We start from the raw sequence: 25,503 nt of genomic DNA, 5'->3' as shown, positions 1-25,503 counted from the left end.
TCGATTAGAAAGGCCTGCTCACAGAAGTGATTTAGGGAGCGTTTGACAGTGATGAGGGGTGGTCGTTTGACTGCGGATACAGGCAATGAGGCAGTGATCGCTGAGATCCTGGTTGAAGACAGCAGAGGTGTATTTGGAGGGCCAGTTGGTCAGGATGACGTCTATGAGGGTGCCCTTGTTTACAGATTTAGGGTTGTACCTGGTGGGTTCCTTGATGATTTGTGTGAGATTGAGGGCATCTAGCTTAGATTGTAGGACTGCCGGGGTGTTAAGCATATCCCAGTTTAGGTCACCTAACAGAACAAACTCTGAAGCTAGATGGGGGGCGATCAATTCACAAATGGTGTCCAGGGCACAGCTGGGAGCTGAGGGGGTCGGTAGCAGGCGGCAACAGTGAGAGACTTATTTCTGGAGAGAGTAATTTTCAAAATTAGTAGTTCGAACTGTTTGGGTATGGACCTGGAAAGTATGACATTACTTTGCAGGCTATCTCTGCAGTAAACTGCAACTCCTCCCCCTTTGGCAGTTCTATCTTGACGGAAGATGTTATAGTTGGGTATGGAAATCTCAGAATTCTTGGTGGTCTTCCTGAGCCAGGATTCAGACACGGCAAGGACATCAGGGTTAGCAGAGTGTGCTAAAGCAGTGAGTAAAACAAACTTAGGGAGGAGGCTTCTGATGTTGACATGCATGAAACCAAGGCTTTTTCGATTACAGAAGTCAACAAATGAGGGTGCCTAGGGACATGCAGGGCCTGGGTTTACCTCCACATCACCCATGGAACAGAGGAGGAGTAGAATGAGGGTGCGGCTAAAGGCTATCAAAACTGGTCGCCTAGAGCGTTGGGGACAGAGAATAAAAGGAGCAGATTTCTGGGTAGAATATATTCAGGGCATAATGCGCAGACAGGGGTATGGTGGGGTGCGGGTACAGCGGAGGTAAGCCCAGGCACTGGGTGATGATGAGAGAGGTTGTATCACTGGACATGCTGGTTGTAATGGGTGAGGTCACCGCATGTGTGGGAGGTGGGACAAAGGAGGTATCAGGGGTATGAAGGGTGGAACTAGGGGCTCCATTGTAAACTAAAACAATGATAACTAACCTGAACAACAGTATACAAGGCATGTTGACATTTGAGAGAGACATACAGCGAGGCATTGGTGTTGAATTGGGAGAGCTAGCTAAAACAGTAGCTAAAACAGGAGGTGAGACAACAACAGCTAATCAGCTAGCACAACAACAGCAGGTAAAATGGCGTTGACTAGGCAGGGAGGGTCTGATTAACTACACACAGAGCCTGAGTGCGGCTGGGGCCGACAGATAAAACATAAACAAGGAGAATGGAGTACTGTGATTAATGGACAGTCCAGCATGCATCAGCTATGTAGCCAAGTGATCAGTGTCCAGGGGGCAGGGAAGGTAGACTGGCGAGTATTATCCAGGTTAAAAAAACTGTCTGGCTGTGCAGAAGGTAAAAGGTAAAAGCCGCTAGCAGTGGCTAACAATGACTAAATAGCTTGTAGCTAGTTACAGTGCCTTGCGAAAGTATTCGGCCCCCTTGAACTTTGCGACCTTTTGCCACATTTCAGGCTTCAAACATAAAGATATAAAACTGTATTTTTTTGTGAAGAATCAACAACATGTGGGACACAATCATGAAGTGGAACGACATTTATTGGATATTTCAAACTTTTTTAATAAATCAAAAACTGAAAAATTGGGCGTGCAAAATTATTCAGCCCCCTTAAGTTAATACTTTGTAGCGCCACCTTTTGCTGCGATTACAGCTGTAAGTCGCTTGGGGTATGTCTCTATCAGTTTTGCACATCGAGAGACTGAAATTATTTTCCATTCCTCCTTGCAAAACAGCTCGAGCTCAGTGAGGTTGGATGGAGAGCATTTGTGAACAGCAGTTTTCAGTTCTTTCCACAGATTCTCGATTGGATTCAGGTCTGGACTTTGACTTGGCCATTCTAACACCTGGATATGTTTATTTTTGAACCATTCCATTGTAGATTTTGCTTTATGTTTTGGATCATTGTCTTGTTGGAAGACAAATCTCCGTCCCAGTCTCAGGTCTTTTGCAGACTCCATCAGGTTTTCTTCCAGAATGGTCCTGTATTTGGCTCCATCCATCTTCCCATAAATTTTAACCATCTTCCCTGTCCCTGCTGAAGAAAAGCAGGCCCAAACCATGATGCTGCCACCACCATGTTTGACAGTGGGGATGCTGTGTTCAGGGTGATGAGCTGTGTTGCTTTTACGCCAAACATAACGTTTTGCATTGTTGCCAAAAAGTTCAATTTTGGTTTCTTCTGACCAGAGCACCTTCTTCCACATGTTTGGTGTGTCTCCCAGGTGGCTTGTGGCAAACTTTAAACGACACTTTAAGACACATATCTTGAAGAAATGGCTTTCTTCTTGCCACTCTTCCATAAAGGCCAGATTTGTGCAATATACGACTGATTGTTGTCCTATGGACAGAGTCTCCCACCTCAGCTGTAGATCTCTGCAGTTCATCCAGCGTGATCATGGGCCTCTTGGCTGCATCTCTGATCAGTCTTCTCCTTGTATGAGCTGAAAGTTTAGAGGGATGGCCAGGTCTTGGTAGATTTGCAGTGGTCTGATACTCCTTCCATTTCAATATTATCGCTTGCACAGTGCTCCTTGGGATGTTTAAAGCTTGGGAAATCTTTTTGTATCCAAATCCGGCTTTAAACTTCTTCACAACAGTATCTCGGACCTGCCTGGTGTGTTCCTTGTTCTTCATGATGCTCTCTGCGCTTTTAACGGACCTCTGAGACTATCACAGTGCAGGTGCATTTATACGGAGACTTGATTACACACAGGTGGATTGTATTTATCATCATTAGTCATTTAGGTCAACTTTGGATCATTCAGAGATCCTCACTGAACTTCTGGAGAGAGTTTGCTGCACTGAAAGTAAAGGGGCTGAATAATTTTGCACGCCCAATTTTTCAGTTTTTGATTTGTTAAAAAAGTTAGAAATATCCAATAAATGTCGTTCCACTTCATGATTGTGTCCCACTTGTTGTTGATTCTTCACAAAAAAATACAGTTTTATATCTTTATGTTTGAAGCCTGAAATGTGGCAAAAGGTCGCAAAGTTCAAGGGGGCCGAATACTTTCGCAAGGCACTGTATAAGGAAATATAAGCTCAGGAAACTGGAGGAAACCGCTCACCCAGAGGTGGCGCTCCTAGGGGCCGGAGACTTTAATGTAGGGAAACTTAAATCAGTTTTACCTAATTTCTATCAACATGTTAAATGCGCAACCAGAGGGATAAACATTCTAGATCACCTGTAATCTACACAGACGTGTACAAAGCTCTCTCTCGCCCTCCATTTGGTAAATCGGACCACAATTTTATCCTCCTGATTCCTGCTTACAAGCAAAGATTAAAGCACGAAGCACCAGTGACTCGGTCTATAAAAAAAATGGTCAGATGTAGCAGATGCTAAACTACAGGACTGTTTTTGCTATCACAGACTGGAACATGTTCTGGGATTCTTCCGATGACATTGAGGAATACACCATATCAGTCACTGGCTTTATCAATAAGTGCATCGAGGACATCATCCCCACAGTGACTGTACGTACATACCCCAACCAGAAGCCATGGATTACAGGCAACATTCGCACTGAACTGAAGGGTAGAGCTGTCGCTTTCAAGCTGCGGGACTCTAACACGGAAGTTTATAAGAAATCCTGCTATGCCCTCCGACGAACCATCAAACAGGCAAAGCGCCAATACAGGGATAAGATTGAATCGTACTACACCGGCTCCGACGTTCATCTTATGTGGCAGGGCTTGCAAACTATTACAGAATACAAAGGGAAGGACAGCCGCGAGCTGCCCAGTCACACGAGCCTACAAGATTAGCTAAATTACTGCTATGCTCGCTTCGAGGCAAGCAACACTGAGGCATGCATGAAAGCATCAGCTGTTCTGGATGACTGTGTGATCACGCTCTCCGTAGCCGACGTGAGTAAGACCTTTAAACAGGTCAACATTCACAAGGCCGCGGGGCCAGACGGATTACCAGGACGTGTGCTCTGGGCATGTGCTGACCAATTGGCAGGTGTCTTCACTGACATTTTCAACATGTCCCTGATTGAGTCTGTAATACCAACATGTTTCAAGTAGACCACCATAGTCCCTGTGCCCAAGAACACTAAGGCAACCTGCCAAAATGACTACAGACCCTTAATACACACGTTCATAGCCATGAAGTGCTTTAAAAGGCCATGGTCATGGCTCACATCAACACCATTATCCCAGAAACTCTGGACCCACTCCAATTTGCATACCGCCAAACAGATCCACTGATGATGCAATCTCTATTGCACTCCACACTGCCCTTTCCCACCTGGACAAAAGGAACACCTAGGTGAGAATTCTATTCATTGACTACGTCTCAGCGTTCAACACTATAGTGCCCTCAAAGCTCATCAATAAGCTAAGGACCGTGGGACTAAACACCGGCTTCTGCAACTGGATCCTGGACTTCCCGACCGGCCACCACCAGGTGGTAAGGGTAGGTAACAACACATTTGACACACTGATCCTCAACACTGGAGCCCTTCAGGGGTGCGTGCTCAGTCCCCTCCTGTACTCCCTGTTCACCCATGACTGCGTGGCCAGGCACGACTCCAACACCATCATTAAGTCTGCCGACGACACAACAGTGTCAACCCCTAACCCTAACCAAACCGACAACGACGAGACAGCTTATAGGGAGGAGGCCGGCGACCTGGCCAGGTGGTGCTAGAATAACAACCTATCCCTCAACGTATCCAAGACTAAAGAGATGATTGTGGGCATCAGGAAAGGCAGGACCGAGCACGCCCCCATTCTCATCGACAGGGCTGTAGTGGAGCAGGTTGAGAGCTTCAAGTTCCTTGGTGTCCTCATCACCAACAAACTACAATGGTCCAAACACACCAAGACAGTCGTAAAGAGGGCACAACAAAGCCTATTCCCCCTCAGGAAACTAAAAAGATTTGGCATGGGCATGGGTCCTCAGATCCTCAAAAGGTTCTACAGCTGCAACATTGAGAGCATACTGTTATTATTCACAGCATTTTACTGTTGTTTTTATTTCTTTACTTATCTATTGTTCACCTAATACCTTTTTTCTTTCATTTACAAATGGCACTGTTGGGCCTGTAAGGAAGCATTTCACCTGTTGTATTTGGGGCACATGACAAAAACACTTTCACTTCTTTCACTGTACAAAGACAAAAGAGATGAAAAACCTTGCTTCGGATATTCTGTCGTTCAAGGCAACCGAAACTGTCAGGAGCAGACAAATATGCCCGCCTCTCCAGTTGGTAGCTCGTTCAGGAAAATCCAAGGCTTTGCTGCGGCCTACTTTAGCAATCTTCCGTTCAGCAATTCACAGCCATTATTAACATTCAGAAGAGCAAAGAGATATGAAACTATGTAAATAGTACTTAGTAAAGTGACATTAATTAAACAATATATTACACTGCTCGATATTAAATCAAGTTTGTCACAACTTGGCGGAGCTCTGGGAAACATGTGTTACGGCATTCGTGCCCCCGAAAATCCCCTACATGGTCTTGTTAGGTACCTTAATGCTGACGTGTGTGTGTGTGTGTGTCTGTGTCTGTCTGCATGTAGGTGGAGAACATGTTATACCCTAAACTGATAGCTGTGAACTCCGCCCACTTTGACTTCCATGGTTGTAACTTCTCCGAGAAGAACATGTACGCCCGCGACAAGAGAGACGGTCAGAGCAAAGAGGGCAGTGGACGCGTGGCCATGCACAAAGCTATAGGACTACTACACAGGTAATATCACTACGCACAAAGCTATAGGACTACTACACAGGTAATATCACTACGCACAAAGCTATAGGACTACTACACAGGTAATATCACTACGCACAAAGCTATAGGACTACTACACAGGTAATATCACTACGCACAAAGCTATAGGACTACTACACAGGTAATATCACTACGCACAAAGCTATAGGACTACTACACAGGTAATATCACCACGCACAAAGCTATAGGACTACTACACAGGTAATATCACTACGCACAAAGCTATAGGACTACTACACAGGTAATATCACTACGCACAAAGCTATAGGACTACTACACAGGTAATATCACTACACACAAAGCTATAGGACTACTACACAGGTAATATCACTACGCAGCTTTGTGTAATCCAACAAATGTAAAAGCCTGGAGTTTGACGATCGTAATTGGATTGGAACCGGTACTATGCTCAGATGTAAGAGCTCTTTGGCGACCGACATCAGTGGCGAGTTTAGCGTCGATAGAAGGATGTGATAAGCAGAACAGAACCCCGAACCTACTGTAAAGTCTGGTGGGTTTAGCGTCGATAGAAGGATGTGATAAACAGAACAGAACCCCGTACCTACTGTAAAGTCTGGTGGTGGGTTTAGCGTCGATAGAAGGATGTGATAAGCAGAACAGAACCCCGTACCTACTGTAAAGTCTGGTGGGTTTAGCGTCGATAGAAGGATGTGATAAGCAGAACAGAACCCCGTACCTACTGTAAAGTCTGGTGGGTTTAGCGTTGATAGAAGGATGTGATAAGCAGAACAGAACCCTGTACCTACTGTAAAGTCTGGTGGTGGGTTTAGCGTCGATAGAAGGATGTGATAAGCAGAACAGAACCCCGTACCTACTGTAAAGTCTGGTGGGTTTAGCGTCGATAGAAGGATGTGATAAGCAGAACAGAACCCCGTACCTACTGTAAAGTCTGGTGGTCTTTGATGTTATGGGGCTGTTTACCTTCCTCTCGTCCTGGGGGCCTTGTTAAGGTCAACAGCATCATTATCTTTACCCAGTACCAGGACATTTTAGCCAAAGACCTGGTTGCCTCTGCCAGGAGGCTGAAACTTGGCCGCAAGTGGATCTTCCATCAGGACAATAACCCCAAGTCTCCAGACTTGAACCCCATTGAAAACCTGTGGTTTGAAGGACAGTCCATAAGAACAGATTCAAGGATCTGAACAGATTCTGTATGGAGGAATGGTCTTAAGATTCATCCCAATGTGTTCTCCAATCTCATAAAACATTGTAGAAAAAGGCTCAGTGCCGTTATCCTCTCGAGGTGAAGGTGCTAGAGTATTGAAAACAGGTGGCAATAATTTTGACCCCTAACTTCTTTCTAATTTAAAAAATATATATTTTCTTTAGATTAGTATTTGAATTATTTATTTTATTTTATACAGTCTTTTTTGCTCATGTTTATTAATGGTGACAATTTGGGTCATGACTGTATGTATATATATATATTATGGTTATATACTGAGTGTACATCAAGAATGGTCCACCACCCAAAGGACATCCAACCAACTTGACACAACTGTGGGAAGCATTGGAGTCAACATGGGCCAGCATCCCTCTGGAACGCTTTAGACACCTTGCAGAGTCTATGTCCTGACGAATTGAGGCTATTCTGAGGACAAAAAAATGGTACATCTCAATATTAGGGAGGTGTTCTTAATGTTTTGTAAACTGTGTAATTATTATATACAGTGTATTCGGAAAGTCATCAGACCCATTGACTTTTTCCACATTTTGTTACGTTTCAGGTAGTGATGCAGTGATATGACATTTTGTTACGTTTCAGGTAGTGATGCAGTGATATGACATTTTTGACCAAAAGAAATGTTACCATTTAACCAATATTAAAAATGTGGCGGCCTTTTAAGCATTCTAGTTCAGTTAAATAGTTAACACACACATGGACGCAGAGGTCTAAGGCACTGCATCTCAGCGCAAGTGGCGTCACAACAGTCCCTGGTTCGAATCCAGGCTGTATCACATCCAGCCGTGATTTGGAGTCCCATCATAGGACGGCGCACAAACATACTCACACACACACACACACTGACCAAAAAATTTGTTGGCATTTCCTTATGTCCCCATTACCAGTAAAACATCATCAAAACCTATTTCTTTCACTTACTTGATGTGCTGTTTTGTGGTTAATTTGTTCAGTCGTTTCATTCTCAACCAGGATTTCTATGGAACGCCGTTTGGGTCTTTGCACGTTAAAAAAGATAGACGTGAAATAACACTTTGACGTTTCTAACACACCATAACCTGTTTCAGTAGCTATAGGTAGCTAGCTAACTATATAGGTAGCTGTCATCTAAATAACCCTAATTTATAAGACAGTTCTTATTTGATTAATGGTGGTCGGACCCATCTATGTGAAGCTAGCCACAATAAGGATTATCCACAATAGTGGACTTTGCGGTTAGCCTTCAAAATAAAAGTATTGCATAATTCTACTATTTGTATTCATTTGCATCACTGTCAATGGCCTACTTTTATTTCGAAGGCAAACTGCAAATTCCACTATTGTGCCTAATCCTTATTGTGGCTAGCTTCACAACACATAACCCGGTCCGGTCGAGCCTCACTAGCCAGATGAAGCTATCTGGCTGTTTATAAAAATATATATATATTTTTTATTATTATTATTATTTTTTTACCTTTATTTAACCAGGTAGGCAAGTTGAGAACAAGTTCTCATTTACAATTGCGACCTGGCCAAGATAAAGCAAAGCAGTTCGACAGATACAACGACACAGAGTTACACATGGAGTAAAACAAACATACAGTCAATAATGCAGTATAAACAAGTCTATATACAATGTGAGCAAATGAGGTGAGAAGGGAGGTAAAGGCAAAAAAGGCCATGATGGCAAAGTAAATACAATATAGCAAGTAAAGTACTGGAATGGTAGTTTTGCAATGGAAGAATGTGCAAAGTAGAAATAAAAATAATGGGGTGCAAAGGAGCAAAATCAATAAATAAATTAAAATTAAATACAGTTGGGAAAGAGGTAGTTGTTTGGGCTAAATTATAGGTGGGCTATGTACAGGTGCAGTAATCTGTGAGCTGCTCTGACAGTTGGTGCTTAAAGCTAGTGAGGGAGATAAGTGTTTCCAGTTTCAGAGATTTTTGTAGTTCGTTCCAGTCATTGGCAGCAGAGAACTGTAAGGAGAGGCGGCCAAAGAAAGAATTGGTTTTGGGGGTGACTAGAGAGATATACCTGCTGGAGCGTGTGCTACAGGTGGGAGATGCTATGGTGACCAGCGAGCTGAGATAAGGGGGGACTTTACCTAGCAGGGTCTTGTAGATGACATGGAGCCAGTGGGTTTGGCGACGAGTATGAAGCGAGGGCCAGCCAACGAGAGCGTACAGGTCGCAATGGTGGGTAGCATATGGGGCTTTGGTGATAAAACGGATTGCACTGTGATAGACTGCATCCAATTTGTTGAGTAGGGTATTGGAGGCTATTTTGTAAATGACATCGCCAAAGTCTAGGATTGGTAGGATGGTCAGTTTTACATGGGTATGTTTGGCAGCATGAGTGAAGGATGCTTTGTTGCGAAATAGGAAGCCAATTCTAGATTTAACTTTGGATTGGAGATGTTTGATATGGGTCTGGAAGGAGAGTTTACAGTCTAACCAGACACCTAAGTATTTGTAGTTGTCCACGTATTCTAAGTCAGAGCCGTCCAGAGTAGTGATGTTGGACAGGCGGGTAGGTGCAGGTAGCGATCGGTTGAAGAGCATGCATTTAGTTTTACTTGTATTTAAGAGCAATTGGAGGCCACGGAAGGAGAGTTGTATGGCATTGAAGCTTGCCTGGAGGGTTGTTAACACAGTGTCCAAAGAAGGGCCGGAAGTATACAGAATGGTGTCGTCTGCGTAGAGGTGGATCAGGGACTCACCAGCAGCAAGAGCGACCTCATTGATGTATACAGAGAAGAGAGTCGGTCCAAGAATTGAACCCTGTGGCACCCCCATAGACTGCCAGAGGTCCGGACAGCAGACCCTCCGATTTGACACACTGAACTCTATCAGAGAAGTAGTTGGTGAACCAGGCGAGGCAATCATTTGAGAAACCAAGGCTGTCGAGTCTGCCGATGAGGATATGGTGATTGACAGAGTCGAAAGCCTTGGCCAGATCAATGAATACGGCTGCACAGTAATGTTTCTTATCGATGGCGGTTAAGATATCGTTTAGGACCTTGAGCGTGGCTGAGGTGCACCCATGACCAGCTCTGAAACCAGATTGCATAGCAGAGAAGGTATGGTGAGATTTTGAAATGGTCGGTAATCTGTTTGTTGACTTGGCTTTCGAAGACCTTAGAAAGGCACGGGAGGATAGATATAGGTCTGTAGCAGTTTGGGTCAAGAGTGTCCCCCCCTTTGAAGAGGGGGATGACCGCAGCTGCTTTCCAATCTTTGGGAATCTCAGACGACACGAAAGAGAGGTTGAACAGGCTAGTAATAGGGGTGGCAACAATTTCGGCAGATAATTTTAGAAAGAAAGGGTCCAGATTGTCTAGCCCGGCTGATTTGTAGGGGTCCAGATTTTGCAGCTCTTTCAGAACATCAGCTGAATGGATTTGGGAGAAGGAGAAATGGGGAAGGCTTGGGCGAGTTGCTGTTGGGGGTGCAGTGCTGTTGTCCGGGGTAGGAGTAGCCAGGTGGAAAGCATGGCCAGCCGTAGAAAAATGCTTATTGAAATTCTCAATTATGGTGGATTTATCAGTGGTGACAGTGTTTCCTATCTTCAGTGCGGTGGGCAGCTGGGAGGAGGTGTTCTTATTCTCCATGGACTTTACAGTGTCCCAGAACTTTTTTGAGTTAGTGTTGCAGGAAGCAAAGTTCTGCTTGAAAAAGCTAGCCTTGGCTTTTCTAACTGCCTGTGTATAATGGTTTCTAGCTTCCCTGAACAGCTGCATATCACGGGGGCTGTTCGATGCTAATGCAGAACGCCATAGGATGTTTTTGTGTTGGTTAAGGGCAGTCAGGTCTGGGGAGAACCAAGGGCTATATCTGTTCCTGGTTCTAAATTTCTTGAATGGGGCATGTTTATTTAAGATGGTTAGGAAGGCATTTTTTTTTAAATGTCCAGGCATCCTCTACTGACGGAATGAGATCAATATCCTTCCAGGATACCCCGGCCAGGTCGATTAGAAAGGCCTGCTCGCAGAAGTGTTTCAGGGAGCGTTTTACAGTGATGAGTGGAGGTCGTTTGACCGCTGACCCGTTACGGATGCAGGCAATGAGGCAGTGATCGCTGAGATCTTGGTTGAAGACAGCAGAGGTGTATTTAGAGGGGAAGTTGGTTAGGATGATATCTATGAGGGTGCCCGTGTTTAAGGCTTTGGGGAGGTACCTGGTAGGTTCATTGATCATTTGTGTGAGATTGAGGGCATCAAGTTTAGATTGTAGGATGGCTGGGGTGTTAAGCATGTTCCAGTTTAGGTCGCCTAGCAGCACGAACTCTGAAGATAGATGGGGGGCAATCAGTTCACATATGGTGTCCAGAGCACAGCTGGGGCAGAGGGTGATCTATAGCAGGCGGCAACGGTGAGAGACTTGTTTTTAGAGAGGTGGATTTTTAAAAGTAGAAGTTCAAATTGTTTGGGTACAGACCTGGATAGTAGGACAGAACTCTGCAGGCTATCTTTGCAGTAGATTGCAACACCGCCCCTTTGGCAGTTCTATCTTGTCTGAAAATGTTGTAGTTTGGAATTAAAATTTCTGAATTGTTGGTGGTCTTCCTAAGCCAGGATTCAGACACAGCTAGAACATCCGGGTTGGCAGAGTGTGCTAAAGCAGTGAATAGAACAAACTTAGGGAGGAGGCTTCTAATGTTAACATGCATGAAACCAAGGCTATTGGCTTTGGGCAACAGGGTTAAGTAGCTGGCTAGCTATTTATTTTCATGAACTGAAGTTCAATTTCAACAGGCGAACAACAAGTGGCTACCTAGCTAATACTTACTCACAAGGATTCCTAAATCATTGCTAAGAATAATGAAATGACTGCAGTTTCTACTTGTCATTGTTTTCAGGCTGGTTGTATTGGTGCTAGCTAGGTATCAAACTAAAGCTAGCTAGCTACCCCAGAAGTTGCGGTCGAACAAATGATGCTTCAACGCGGTATTGTAAACACATCGTTAGTGGTGTTTGCTTGTTTGCAGATGTTTCTTGTACAGCTTTGACAGTGCTACTGTATATTTTTTGACACGCAAAGACCCAAGCTGCGTTCCATAGTATGTATGTGGTGAAGCTAATAGCAGTGACGCTATTACTGTGTAACTCCAGTAGGCCAACATCTGAAAAATAGCCCACTTTGTAGTATGTAACGGTGCTCGACCAGTCGGCGAAAGATAACATCACCACCACGACAGAGAACGGTTGATTATCAAGGGCATTGAATTCCATTATCTTGGTGTTAATGGATTTGCCTTTGAGTTGTCTCGCTGAAATGACTACTGGACTTGTTGACTACTCGATCCACACAGCAGACATTGTGGGCGAGGTTAGGGATGCTGTGTTGAACGTATAGCGCAACATTTTACGGGGTGTCATTACGTCATGTACCTACGTTATATGGGTAATCACGGTAGCTTTGACATTGGTTTTTAACATCGCCGTTAAACTAGACATCGGGCCGATATCGATGTTGTCATTTTTAGCTAATATCGGCATCCCTAGTTATAGCCTTATTCTAAAATGGATGAAATGTATATCTTTCTCATCAATCTACATAATATACAGCATAATGACAAAGTGAAACCAGGTTTAAAAATGTTTTTCTCACATTTATTAAAAATACAAAACAGATTTACATAAATATTCAGACCCTTTACTATGAGACTTGAAATTGAGCTCAGGTGCATCCTGTTTCCATTGATCATCATTGAGAGGTTTCTACAGCTTGATTGGAGTCCACCTGTGGTAAATTCAATTGATTGGACATGATTTGGAAAGACACACCTGTCTATATAAGGTCCCACAGTTGACAGTGCATGTCAGAGCAAAAACCAAGCAATGAGGTTGAAGGAATTGTCCATAGAGCTCCCGAGACAGGATGGTGTCGAGGCACAGATCTGGGGAAGGGTACCAAAGAACACAGTGGCCTCCATCATTCTTAAATGGAAGAAACCACCAAGACTCTTCCTAGAGCTGGCTGCCTGGCCAAACTAAGCAATCTGGGAGATGTGCCTTGGTCAGGGTGGTGATCAAGAACCTGATGGTCACTCTGACAGAGCTCCAGAGTTCCTCTGTGAATGGGATAACCTTCCAGAAGGACAACCTTCTCTGCAGCACTCCACCAATCAGGAGAGTGGCCAGACGGAAGATTGAACCAAGATTGAACTCTTTGACCTGAATGCCAAGCGTCACGTCTGGAGGAATCCTTGCATCATCCCTACGGTGAAGCATGGTGGTGACAGCATCATGCTGTCGGGATGTTTTTCAGTGGCAGGGACCGGGAGACTAGTCAGGATTGAGGCAAAGATGAATAGAGCAAAGTACAGAGAGATCCTTGATGAAAACCTGTTCCAGAGCACTCAGGACCTCAGACATGGGTGAAGGGTCACCTTCCAACAGGACTACGACCCGAAGCACACAGCCAAGACAACACAAGATTGGCTTCGGGACAAGTCTCTGACTATCCTTGAGTGGCTCAGCTAGAGCCAGGACTTGAACCTGATCGAACATGTCTGGAGAGACCTGAAAATAACTGCGCAGCGATGCTCCCCATCCGACCTGACAGTTTGAGTGGATCTGCAGAGAAGAATGGGAGAAACTCCCCAAATACAGGTGTGCCAAGCTTGTAGCGTCAAACCCAAGAAGACTCCAGGCTTTAATTTCTGCCAAAGATGCCAAAGGAGTAAATGGTCTGAATAATTATGTAAATGTGATATTTCAGTTTTATTATGTTAATATACATTTGTAAAAATGTCTAAAAACCTTTTTTTGCTTTGTCATTATGGGACATTGTGTGTAGATTGATGAGGGGAAAAAACTATTCAATCCATTTGAGAATAAGGCTGTAACGTAAGAAAATGTGGAAAAGTCAAGGGGTCTGAAAACTTTGGTAGAGTGGCCAGCCGGAAGCCACTCCTCAGTAGAAGGCACATCCCACTTGGAGTTTGCCAAAAGGAAACGAAAGACCATGAAAAACAATGTAAAAAAACAACCTTGAATGAGTAGGCGTGTCCAAACCTTTGACTGGCACTGTATAATTATATGTATACTACCAAAGATTTTAGAACACCAACTCATTCAATTTTAATTACATTTTATTACTAATTTCTACATTGTAGAATAATAGTGAAGACAAAAACTATGAAATAACACACGTGGAATCATGTAACTATAAAAGTGTGAACAAATATTTATTGTATTTGAATATATATAATATATTCCGAATTGACTGACCTTCATGTCTTAAAGTAATGATGGACTGTCGTTGTTCTTTGCTTATTTGAGCTGTTTCTGCCATAATATGGACTTGGTCTTTTACCAAATAGGGCTATCTTCTGTATACCACCCCTACCTTGTCACAACACAACTGATTGGCTCAAATGCATTTAGAAGGAAAGAAATTCCACAAATGAACTTTTCACAAGCACACCTGTGAATTGAAATGCATTCCAGGTGACTACCTCATGAAGCTGGTTGAGAGAATGCCAAGAGTGTGCAAAGCTGTCGTCAAGGCAAAGAGTGGCTACTTTGAAGAATCTCAAGTATAAAATATATTTGTGATTTGTTGAACACTTTTTTTGGTTACTACATGGTTCCATATGTGTTGTTTCATAGTTTTGATGTTTTCACTATTATTCTACAATGTAGAAAACTTTTGACTGGTACTGTATATATTATGGTTATCTATTACAGCTATACGTTGGAGTGCAACTACAACACGGGGAGGACAGTCAACACCATCCCTCCTGCCTGCCATGACAACGGACGAGCCACACCCCCTCCCCCTCCCGCATTCCCCCCCAAATATACCCCCGAGATATTCGAACAGGTACACATGCACACACACAGAGACGGACACACACAGAGACGGACACACACAGAGACGGACGCACACAGAGACGGACGCACACAGAGACGGACGGACACACAGAGACGGACGGACACACAGAGACGGACGGACACACAGAGACGGACGGACACACAGAGACGGACGGACACACAGAGACGGACGGACACACAGACGGACGGACGCACACAGAGACGGACGGACGCACACAGAGACGGACGGACACACACAGACGGACGGACACACACAGACGGACGGACACAGAGACGGACGGACACAGAGACGGACGGACACAGAGACGGACGGACACAGAGACGGACGGACACAGAGACGGACGGACACAGAGACGGACGGACACGGACAGAGACGGACACGGACAGAGACGGACACGGACAGAGACGGACACGGACAGAGACGGACACGGACAGAGACGGACACGGACAGAGACGGACACGGACAGAGACGGACACGGACAGAGACGGACACGGACAGAGACGGACACGGACAGAGACGGACACGGACAGAGACGGACACGGACAGAGACGGACACGGACAGAGACGGACACGGACAGAGACGGACACGGACAGAGACGGACACGGACAGAGACGGACACGGACAGAGACGGACACGGACAGAGACGGACACGGACAGAGACGGACACGGACAGAGACGGACACGGACAGAGACGGACACGGACAGAGACGGACACGGACAGAGACGGACACGGACAGAGACGGACACGGACAGAGACGGACACGGACAGAGACGGACACGGACAGAGACGGACACGGACAGAGACGGACACGGACAGAGACGGACACGGACAGAGACGGACACAGACAGAGACGGACACAGACAGACACATGTAGACACACAGACAGAGAGACACAGACAGATCTACAGATAGGCACACAGAGACAGACACACATATAGTCAATAACACAATAGAAAAGTATATATACAGTGTGTGCAGATGAAGTAAGAGTAGGGAGGTAAGGAAATAAATAGGCCGTAGTGGCGAAGTAATTACAGTTTAGCAATTAAACACTGGAGTGATAGATGTGCAGAAGATTAATATGCAAGTAGAGATACTGGGTTTCAAATGAGCAAATAAATAAATACAGTATGGGGATGAGGTAGTTGGATGGGCTATTTACAGATGAGCTATGTACAGGTGCAGTGATCGGTAAGCTGCTCTGACAGCTGATGCTTAAAGTTAGTGATGGAGATATGAGTCTCCAGCTTCAGTGATTTTTGCAGTTCGTTCCAGTCATTGGCAGCAGAGAACTGGAAGGAAAGGCGGCCAAAGGAGGAATTGGCTTTGGGGGTGACCAGTGAGATATACCTGCTGGAGCGCATGCTATGGTTGGTTGTTGCTATGGTGACTAATGAGCTGAGATAAGGCGGGGCTTTACCGAGCAAAGACTTATAGATGACCTGGAGCGAGTGGGTTTGGCGACTAATATGCCAGCCAACGAGAGCATACAGGTCACAGTGGTGGGTGATATATGGGACTTTGGTGACAAAACGGATGGCACTGTGATAGATTGCATCCAAATTGCTGAGTAGAGTGTTGGAGGCTATCTTGTAAATGACATGGCCGAAGTCGAGGATCGGTAGAATAGTCAGTTTTACGAGGGCATGTTTAGCAGCATGAGTGTAGGATGCTTTGTTGCAAAATAGGAAGCCAATTCTAGGTTTAATTTTGGATTGGAGATGTTTGATGTGAGTCTGGAAGGAGAGTTTACAGTCTAACCAGATGAGAACACCCCAATCTGAACATTTGACTTACCATAGCAGAGCTGGTTATCCAGAGCGTTAGTGACTGTAACTGTGCTGCCGGCAACAGTTTAATGATGCTTCTTTGCCGACGTTTACTGACACCGGCCATATTCAACCGTTTGTAAAGTCTTCAGTTATTCTGCGCTCTGGTACACTCAGAGGAAAGTGCTCTGAAATCGGAGTAGATGGCCAGAGTGAGTTTAAGAACGTACCCCAGAAAAGCTAACTCTATGTGTGTGTCTAGGTGGGGCGTGCGGTTGCCATAGCAGCCCTGGACATGGCTGACTGCAACCCGTGGCCACGCCTCGTCCTTTCAGAACACAGTAGCTTGACCAACCTCCGCGCCTGGACTCTCAAACACGTCCGCAACAGCAAGGGCCTCAACACTCACGCACAGCCACGGACACACACCAGCGGGAACAAGGCGTCACCACCCAAGAGCTTCAATACGTAAGAACACCTCTGTTTTCCTGCTGTTACTGTAGCTCTGTTATTGTCATCATATCACTACGCTGAAGTACTAAGCATTAATGTCTCGGTGTGTGTGTAGGTCTCTGACCAGTTCTGCATCAGACACGTCTCTGAGTCATGTTCGTTGTAACAGGCACAGCAGTAGCAGCCAGACACCGTCTCCTCAGATACACACCTCGCCGAGCCTCACCTTCGGTTCCACGCACAACACACACACACAACGCGGGGGGAGCAAGGCACTCGGACCTGTCCGAGGTAAGGCTCTTTTTATTGTCCTCTCTCTCTAGCTCTCGCTTGTTCTCTCTGTTTCTCTCTCTCCTCTTATGAATGATGTATGCAGGTCTATGCCTGCGGGTAATGACATGGGTGTAGTAGGGGTTGATGTATAAGGGCTGGGTTGGGCAGAGCTCTCCAACCCTGTTCCAACCCTGTTCCTGGAGAGAGACCCTCCTGTAGGTTTTAACTCCAACCCTGTTCCTGGAGAGACCCTCCTGTAGGTTTTAACTCCAACCCTGTTCCTGGAGAGAGACCCTCATGTAGGTTTTAACTCCAACCCTGTTCCTGGAGAGAGACCCTCCTGTAGGTTTTAACTCCAACCCTGTTCCTGGAGAGACACCCTCCTGTAGGTTTTAACTCCAACCCTGTTCCTGGAGAGAGAACCTCCTGTAGGTTTTAACTCCAACCCTGTTCCTGGAGAGACCCTCCTGTAGGTTTTAACTCCAACCCTGTTCCTGGAGAGAGACCCTCCTGTAGGTTTTAACTCCAACCCTGTTCCTGGAGAGACCCTCCTGTAGGTTTTAACTCCAACCCTGTTCCTGGAGAGACCCTCCTGTAGGTTTTAACTCCAACCCTGTTCCTGGAGAGAGAACCTCCTGTAGGTTTTAACTCCAACCCTGTTCCTGGAGAGAGAACCTCCTGTAGGTTTTAACTCCAACCCTGTTCTTGGAGAGATATGACCCCTGTAGGAACAGGATTGGTGACCCCTGGTGTATGACCCCTGTATGACCCCTGTGACCCCTGGTGTAATCTAGGTGTGTTCTGCTGTCAGGTGGATATTGAAATATAATCTAGGTGTATTCTGCTGGCAGGTGGATATTGAAATATAATCTAGGTGTGTTCTGCTGGCAGGTGGATATTGAAATATAATCTAGGTATGTTCTGCTGTCAGGTGGATATTGAAATATAATCTGGATATGTTTATACACTGGAAGAGATGATGTCAGAGCAGGAAATCTAACCTCGGCTATGATTGGCTGAGCTGACTGCTACTATGCCCTGCCCCCGGGTGTGACCTCTAGGTTCCCCTGCATGGCTTCCCTGCATGGCTCCCCTGCTCCACGGGTGTTGTGTGTGTCCTGCATGTGTTAGAACCATGTGTGTAATCCCTCCTGCATATGTCTGAGCCGTATGTGTGTGTATCTCTGTAGACGCTAAAACTCAGGAGAAGAGACGCCCCCCCCACCACCACCGTTCCGTCCTCCGGTCGTCTCCTAGCAACAGCCACCCCCCCACCCCAGCCCGGCCCCCGTCATCCCCCACCTCCTCCTCTTCCTCCTCTTCGTCCTCCTCGGTGGCGACCTGTCCTCTCCCAGGTCTGTACTCCCTCCAGACTCCAAGCCTGTCCGCCTTGCTGCCCTCCCTGCAGGCCATGCCCTCGATGCCCCGGCCTGGGCTGCTCGCCAAACTGAGCCCCCTGCTCCAGACCGGCCTAGGCTCGCCGCTGGCTTCCCTCATCTCAGACACTACTACTACTACAGCACAGATTGGGCACAACCAGGACTCATACTGAGAGACAGGGAGACAGGGAGGGAGGGAGGGAGGGAGGATGTGTGTTTGGTGCTAGCCTAAAACTTCTACTTTAAATTCCTCTGGTTTTTGTGGACCTCAGCTCGGTCTGTCCTTATACTATTCACCATAAAGTAGCAAGTAAATATATGTACAGTGCCTTCAGAAGGTATTCACACCACTTGACTTATTCCACATTTTGATGTTTCAAAGTGGCATTAAAATATATATATTTTAAATCTATTATCTACACAAAATAATCTGTAATGTCAAATTGGAAGATAAATTCTAACATTTTGTAAAAACAAATATGGAAAATAAAACGCATATATATCTTCATTATATAAGTGTTCAACCTTCTGAGTCAATACATGTTAGAAGCACCTTTGGCAGAGATTACATCTGGGTACATCTGGGTAAGTGTCTAAGAGCTTTCCACACCTGGATTGTACAACATTTACCCGTTATTCTTTTCAAACTCTTCAAGCTCTGTTAAATTGGTTGTTGATCATTGCTAGACAGCCATTTTCAGATCTTACCATAGATTTTCAAGCAGATTTAAGTCAAAACGGTTACTCAGGACCATTCACTGTCTTCTTGGCAAGCAACTCCAGTGTAGATTTGGCCTTGTGTTTTAGTTTATTGTCCTGCTGAAAGGTGAATCAATTTCCCAGAACCAGGTTTTCCTCTAGGGTTTTGCCTGTACTTAGCTCCATTCTGTTTATTTTTAATCCCTCAAAACTCCCCAGTCCTTAATGATGACAAGCATACCCATAACATGATGCAGCCACAACTATGCTTGAAAATATGGAGAGTGGTATTCAGTAAGGTGTTGTATTGGATTTGCCCCAAACAGAACACTTTGTATTCAGGACAAAATGTGAATTGCTTTGCCACATTTTTTGCAGTTTTACTTTAGTGTCTTGTTGCAAACAGGATGCATGTTTTGGAATCTGTTTGCTTCTGTACAGACTTCCTTCCTTTCACACTGTCATTTGGTTTAGTATTGTGGAGTAACTACAATGTTGTTGAACCATCCTCAGTTTTCTCCTATCACAGACATTTAAATTCTGTAACTGTTTTAAAGTCACCATTGGCCTCATGGTGAAATCCCTGAGCGGTTTCCTTCTTCTCCGGCAACTGAGTTAGAAAGGACGCCTGTATCTATGTAGTGACTGGGTGTATTGATACACCATCCAAAATGTAATGAATAACTTCACCATGCTAAAAGGGATATTCAATGTCTGCTGTTTTTTACCCATCTACCAGTTTGTGACCTTCTTTACAAGGCAGTGGAAAACCTCCCTGGTCTTTGTGGTTGAATCTGTGTTGTGAAATTCACTGCTCGACTGAGGGACCTGACAGATAATTGAGGTACAGAGATGAGGTAGTCATTCAAAAATCATGTTCAACACTATTATTGCACACAGAGTGAGTCCATGCAACTTATTATGTGACTTGTTAAGCAAATGTTTAATCCTGATTTTATTTAGGCTTGCCATAACAAAGTTGTTGAATCATTTTCAGCTTTTCATTTTGAATTAATTCGTAAAAGAAGTTCACGTTGACATTATGAGGTATTGCGTGTCGAAACATCTCCATTTAATACACCTTTAATTCAGGGTGGAACAAAACAACATGTGGAAAAAGTCCAGGGGTGTGTATGCTTTCTGCAGGCCCTGTGCGTACACCTGTACGTATACCTGTACATACACCTGTACGTATACCTGTACATACACCTGTACATACACCTGTACGTATACCTGTACGTATACCTGTACGTATACCTGTACGTATACCTGTACGTATACCTGTACATACACCTGTACGTACACCTGTACGTATACCTGTACGTATACCTGTACGTACACCTGTACATACACCTGTACGTATACCTGTACGTATACCTGTACGTATACCTGTACGTATACCTGTACGTATACCTGTACATACACCTGTACGTATACCTGTACGTATACCTGTACGTATACCTGTACATACACCTGTACGTATACCTGTACGTATACCTGTACGTATACCTGTACATACACCTGTACATACACCTGTACGTACACCTGTACGTATACCTGTACGTACACCTGTACGTACACCTGTACGTACACCTGTACGTACACCTGTACGTATACATGTACATACACCTGTACGTACACCTGTACGTACACCTGTACGTATACATGTACATACACCTGTACGTATACCTGTACGTACACCTGTAGTGAACAGTTGTATTGGAACATTTTTAATAAAGGCAATAAAGGTGTGTGTGTTTGCGTGTGTGTGTTGTGTGAGTGTGAGGTGTGTGTGTTTGTGTGTGTGAGTGAGTGTGTGTGTGTGAGTGTGTGTGTGAGTGAGTGAGTGAGTGTGAGTGTGTGTGTTGGGTGTGTGTGTGTGTGTGAGTGAGTGTGTGTGTTGGGTGTGTGTGTGTTACATAAATAAGTTAGCTTGAATAAGTGTTTTTGTCTTGCCAGTCAGCACCCACTTCAGATACTGTGTGTAGCTGGTTTCCTTCCAATTGGCGACAGGTTTAGAATATTCTCAATCTGTATGAAACAATATGCTCCCTTTCCTACCAGAGGATGTGTTTGTCAAACAGACTTATTTCAGATAAAATGGTGTGCGTGATGACATAGTGCACATTCAAATAACTTTTTCATTTAAAGTCCCAAGTAACGAATAAAAATCAAAGTTAGATGAGTTTCCGTCGCATACTGAGGGTTTCAACTCCACTGAGGGTTTCAACTCCACTGAGGGTTTCAACTCCACTGAGGGTTTCAACTCCACTGAGGGTTTCAACTCCACTGATGGTTTCAACTCCACTGAGGGTTTCAACTCCACTGAGGGTTTCAACTCCACTGAGGGTTTCAACTCCACTGAGGGTTTCAACTCCACTGAGGGTTTCAACTCCACTGAGGGTTTCACCTCCACTGAGGGTTTCAACTCCACTGAGGGTTTCACCTCCACTGAGGGTTTCAACTCCACTGAGGGTTTCAACTCCACTGAGGGTTTCAACTCCACTGAGGGTTTCACCTCCACTGAGGGTTTCAACTCCACTGAGGGTTTCAACTCCACTGAGGGTTTCAACTCCACTGAGGGTTTCAACTCCACTGAGGGTTTCAACTCCACTGAGGGTTTCAACTCCACTGAGGGTTTCAACTCCACTGAGGGTTTCAACTCCACTGAGGGTTTCAACTCCACTGATGGTTTCAACTCCACTGATGGTTTCAACTCCACTGATGGTTTCAACTCCACTGAGGGTTTCAACTCCACTGAGGGTTTCAACTCCACTGAGGGTTTCAACTCCACTGAGGGTTTCAACTCCACTGAGGGTTTCAACTCCACTGAGGGTTTCAACTCCACTGAGGGTTTCAACTCCACTGAGGGTTTCAACTCCACTGAGGGTTTCAACTCCACTGATGGTTTCAACTCCACTGAGGGTTTCAACTCCACTGAGGGTTTCAACTCCACTGAGGGTTTCAACTCCACTGAGGGTTTCAACTCCACTGAGGGTTTCAACTCCACTGATGGTTTTAACTCCACTGAGGGTTTCAACTCCACTGAGGGTTTCAACTCCACTGAGGGTTTCAACTCCACTGAGGGTTTCAACTCCACTGAGGGTTTCAACTCCACTGAGGGTTTCAACTCCACTGAGGGTTTCAACTCCACTGAGGGTTTCAACTCCACTGAGGGTTTCAACTCCACTGAGGGTTTCAACTCCACTGATGGTTTCAACTCCACTGATGGTTTCAACTCCACTGATGGTTTCAACTCCACTGAGGGTTTCAACTCCACTGAGGGTTTCAACTCCACTGAGGGTTTCAACTCCACTGAGGGTTTCAACTCCACTGAGGGTTTCAACTCCACTGAGGGTTTCAACTCCACTGAGGGTTTCAACTCCACTGAGGGTTTCAACTCCACTGAGGGTTTCAACTCCACTGATGGTTTCAACTCCACTGAGGGTTTCAACTCCACTGAGGGTTTCAACTCCACTGAGGGTTTCAACTCCACTGAGGGTTTCAACTCCACTGAGGGTTTCAACTCCACTGATGGTTTTAACTCCACTGAGGGTTTCAACTCCACTGAGGGTTTCAACTCCACTGAGGGTTTCAACTCCACTGAGGGTTTCAACTCCACTGATGGTTTCAACTCCACTGAGGGTTTCAACTCCACTGAGGGTTTCAACTCCACTGAGGGTTTCAACTCCACTGAGGGTTTCAACTCCACTGAGGGTTTCAACTCCACTGATGGTTTTAACTCCACTGAGGGTTTCAACTCCACTGAGGGTTTCAACTCCACTGAGGGTTTCAACTCCACTGAGGGTTTCAACTCCACTGAGGGTTTCAACTCCACTGAGGGTTTCAACTCCACTGATGGTTTCAACTCCACTGAGGGTTTCAACTCCACTGAGGGTTTCAACTCCACTGAGGGTTTCAACTCCACTGAGGGTTTCAACTCCACTGATGGTTTTAACTCCACTGAGGGTTTCAACTCCACTGAGGGTTTCAACTCCACTGAGGGTTTCAACTCCACTGAGGGTTTCAACTCCACTGAGGGTTTCAACTCCACTGAGGGTTTCAACTCCACTGATGGTTTTAACTCCACTGAGGGTTTCAACTCCACTGAGGGTTTCAACTCCACTGAGGGTTTCAACTCCACTGAGGGTTTCAACTCCACTGAGGGTTTCAACTCCACTGAGGGTTTCAACTCCACTGAGGGTTTCAACTCCACTGAGGGTTTCAACTCCACTGAGGGTTTCAACTCCACTGAGGGTTTCAACTCCACTGAGGGTTTCAACTCCACTGATGGTTTTAACTCCACTGAGGGTTTCAACTCCACTGAGGGTTTCAACTCCACTGAGGGTTTCAACTCCACTGATGGTTTTAACTCCACTGAGGGTTTCAACTCCACTGAGGGTTTCAACTCCACTGAGGGTTTCAACTCCACTGAGGGTTTCAACTCCACTGAGGGTTTCAACTCCACTGAGGGTTTCAACTCCACTGAGGGTTTCAACTCCACTGAGGGTTTCAACTCCACTGAGGGTTTCAACTCCACTGAGGGTTTCAACTCCACTGATGGTTTCAACTCCACTGAGGGTTTCAACTCCACTGAGGGTTTCAACTCCACTGAGGGTTTCAACTCCACTGAGGGTTTCAACTCCACTGAGGGTTTCAACTCCACTGATGGTTTTGCCACAAAATGGTTGTTATATAGAGTTATATAGAGTTATATAGAGTTATATAGAGTTATATAGTGTTATATAGTGTTATATAGAGTTATATAGAGTTATATAGAGTTATATAGTGTTATATAGAGTTATATAGAGTTATATAGAGTTATATAGTGTTATATAGTGTTATATAGAGTTATATAGAGTTATATAGTGTTATATAGTGTTATATAGAGTTATATAGTGTTATATAGAGTTATATAGAGTTATATAGAGTTATATAGAGTTATATAGAGTTATATAGTGTTATATAGAGTTATATAGAGTTATATAGTGTTATATAGTGTTATATAGAGTTATATAGTGTTATATAGAGTTATATAGAGTTATATAGAGTTATATAGTGTTATATAGAGTTATATAGAGTTATATAGAGTTATATAGTGTTATATAGTGTTATATAGAGTTATATAGAGTTATATAGTGTTATATAGTGTTATATAGAGTTATATAGTGTTATATAGAGTTATATAGAGTTATATAGAGTTATATAGAGTTATATAGAGTTATATAGAGTTATATAGAGTTATATAGTGTTATATAGAGTTATATAGAGTTATATAGAGTTATATAGAGTTATATAGTGTTATATAGAGTTATATAGAGTTATATAGAGTTATATAGTGTTATATAGAGTTATATAGAGTTATATAGAGTTATATAGTGTTATATAGTGTTATATAGAGTTATATAGAGTTATATAGTGTTATATAGTGTTATATAGAGTTATATAGTGTTATATAGAGTTATATAGAGTTATATAGAGTTATATAGAGTTATATAGAGTTATATAGAGTTATATAGTGTTATATAGAGTTATATAGAGTTATATAGTGTTATATAGTGTTATATAGAGTTATATAGAGTTATATAGAGTTATATAGAGTTATATAGTGTTATATAGACTTATATAGTGTTATATAGTGTTATATAGACTTATATAGTGTTATATAGTGTTATATAGACTTATATAGTGTTATATAGAGTTATATAGTGTTATATAGAGTTATATAGTGTTATATAGTGTTATATAGACTTATATAGTGTTATATAGACTTATATAGTGTTATATAGACTTATATAGTGTTATATAGAGTTATATAGCCAATGTGCTCTATCTGGTCTTGAAGCATTCTCTCTAGACAACAGTTCACTGACAGGTTCTGGAGCTGCAACATCCAGAGCATCACTGGTTGCATCACTGCCTGGTACGGTAACTGCTCGGCCTCCGACCGCAAGGCATTACAGAGGGTAGTGTGTACGGCCCAGTACATCACTGGGGCCAAGCTTTCTGCCATCCAGGACCTC

General features: G+C 44.3%; 1 protein-coding gene across 5 annotated transcripts in view; it reads left to right on the top strand.

Moving 5' to 3' along the window:
• Positions 1–25,503, top strand: part of agbl5 (AGBL carboxypeptidase 5) — a 73,483-nt gene that overhangs the window by 23,924 nt on the left and 24,056 nt on the right. For 3 of the 5 annotated variants that reach the window (XM_031800697.1, XM_031800695.1, XM_031800696.1), the window contains 5 exons: positions 5,669–5,838; positions 14,758–14,893; positions 16,939–17,144; positions 17,245–17,420; positions 18,593–18,757. In XM_031800697.1, the coding sequence (XP_031656557.1) occupies positions 5,669–5,838; positions 14,758–14,893; positions 16,939–17,144; positions 17,245–17,420; positions 18,593–18,757 (853 nt within the window). The remainder of the gene's footprint in view (positions 1–5,668; positions 5,839–14,757; positions 14,894–16,938; positions 17,145–17,244; positions 17,421–18,592; positions 18,758–25,503) is intronic. The other 2 variants (XM_031800698.1, XM_031800700.1) reach the window with 2 other exon arrangements.

Source organism: Oncorhynchus kisutch, linkage group LG21 (assembly GCF_002021735.2).
Source record: "Oncorhynchus kisutch isolate 150728-3 linkage group LG21, Okis_V2, whole genome shotgun sequence".
NCBI classification, from domain to species: Eukaryota; Metazoa; Chordata; class Actinopteri; order Salmoniformes; family Salmonidae; genus Oncorhynchus; species Oncorhynchus kisutch.
Note: the sequence above shows the minus strand (reverse complement) of the source record. Positions and strands in the feature narration are given on the sequence as shown.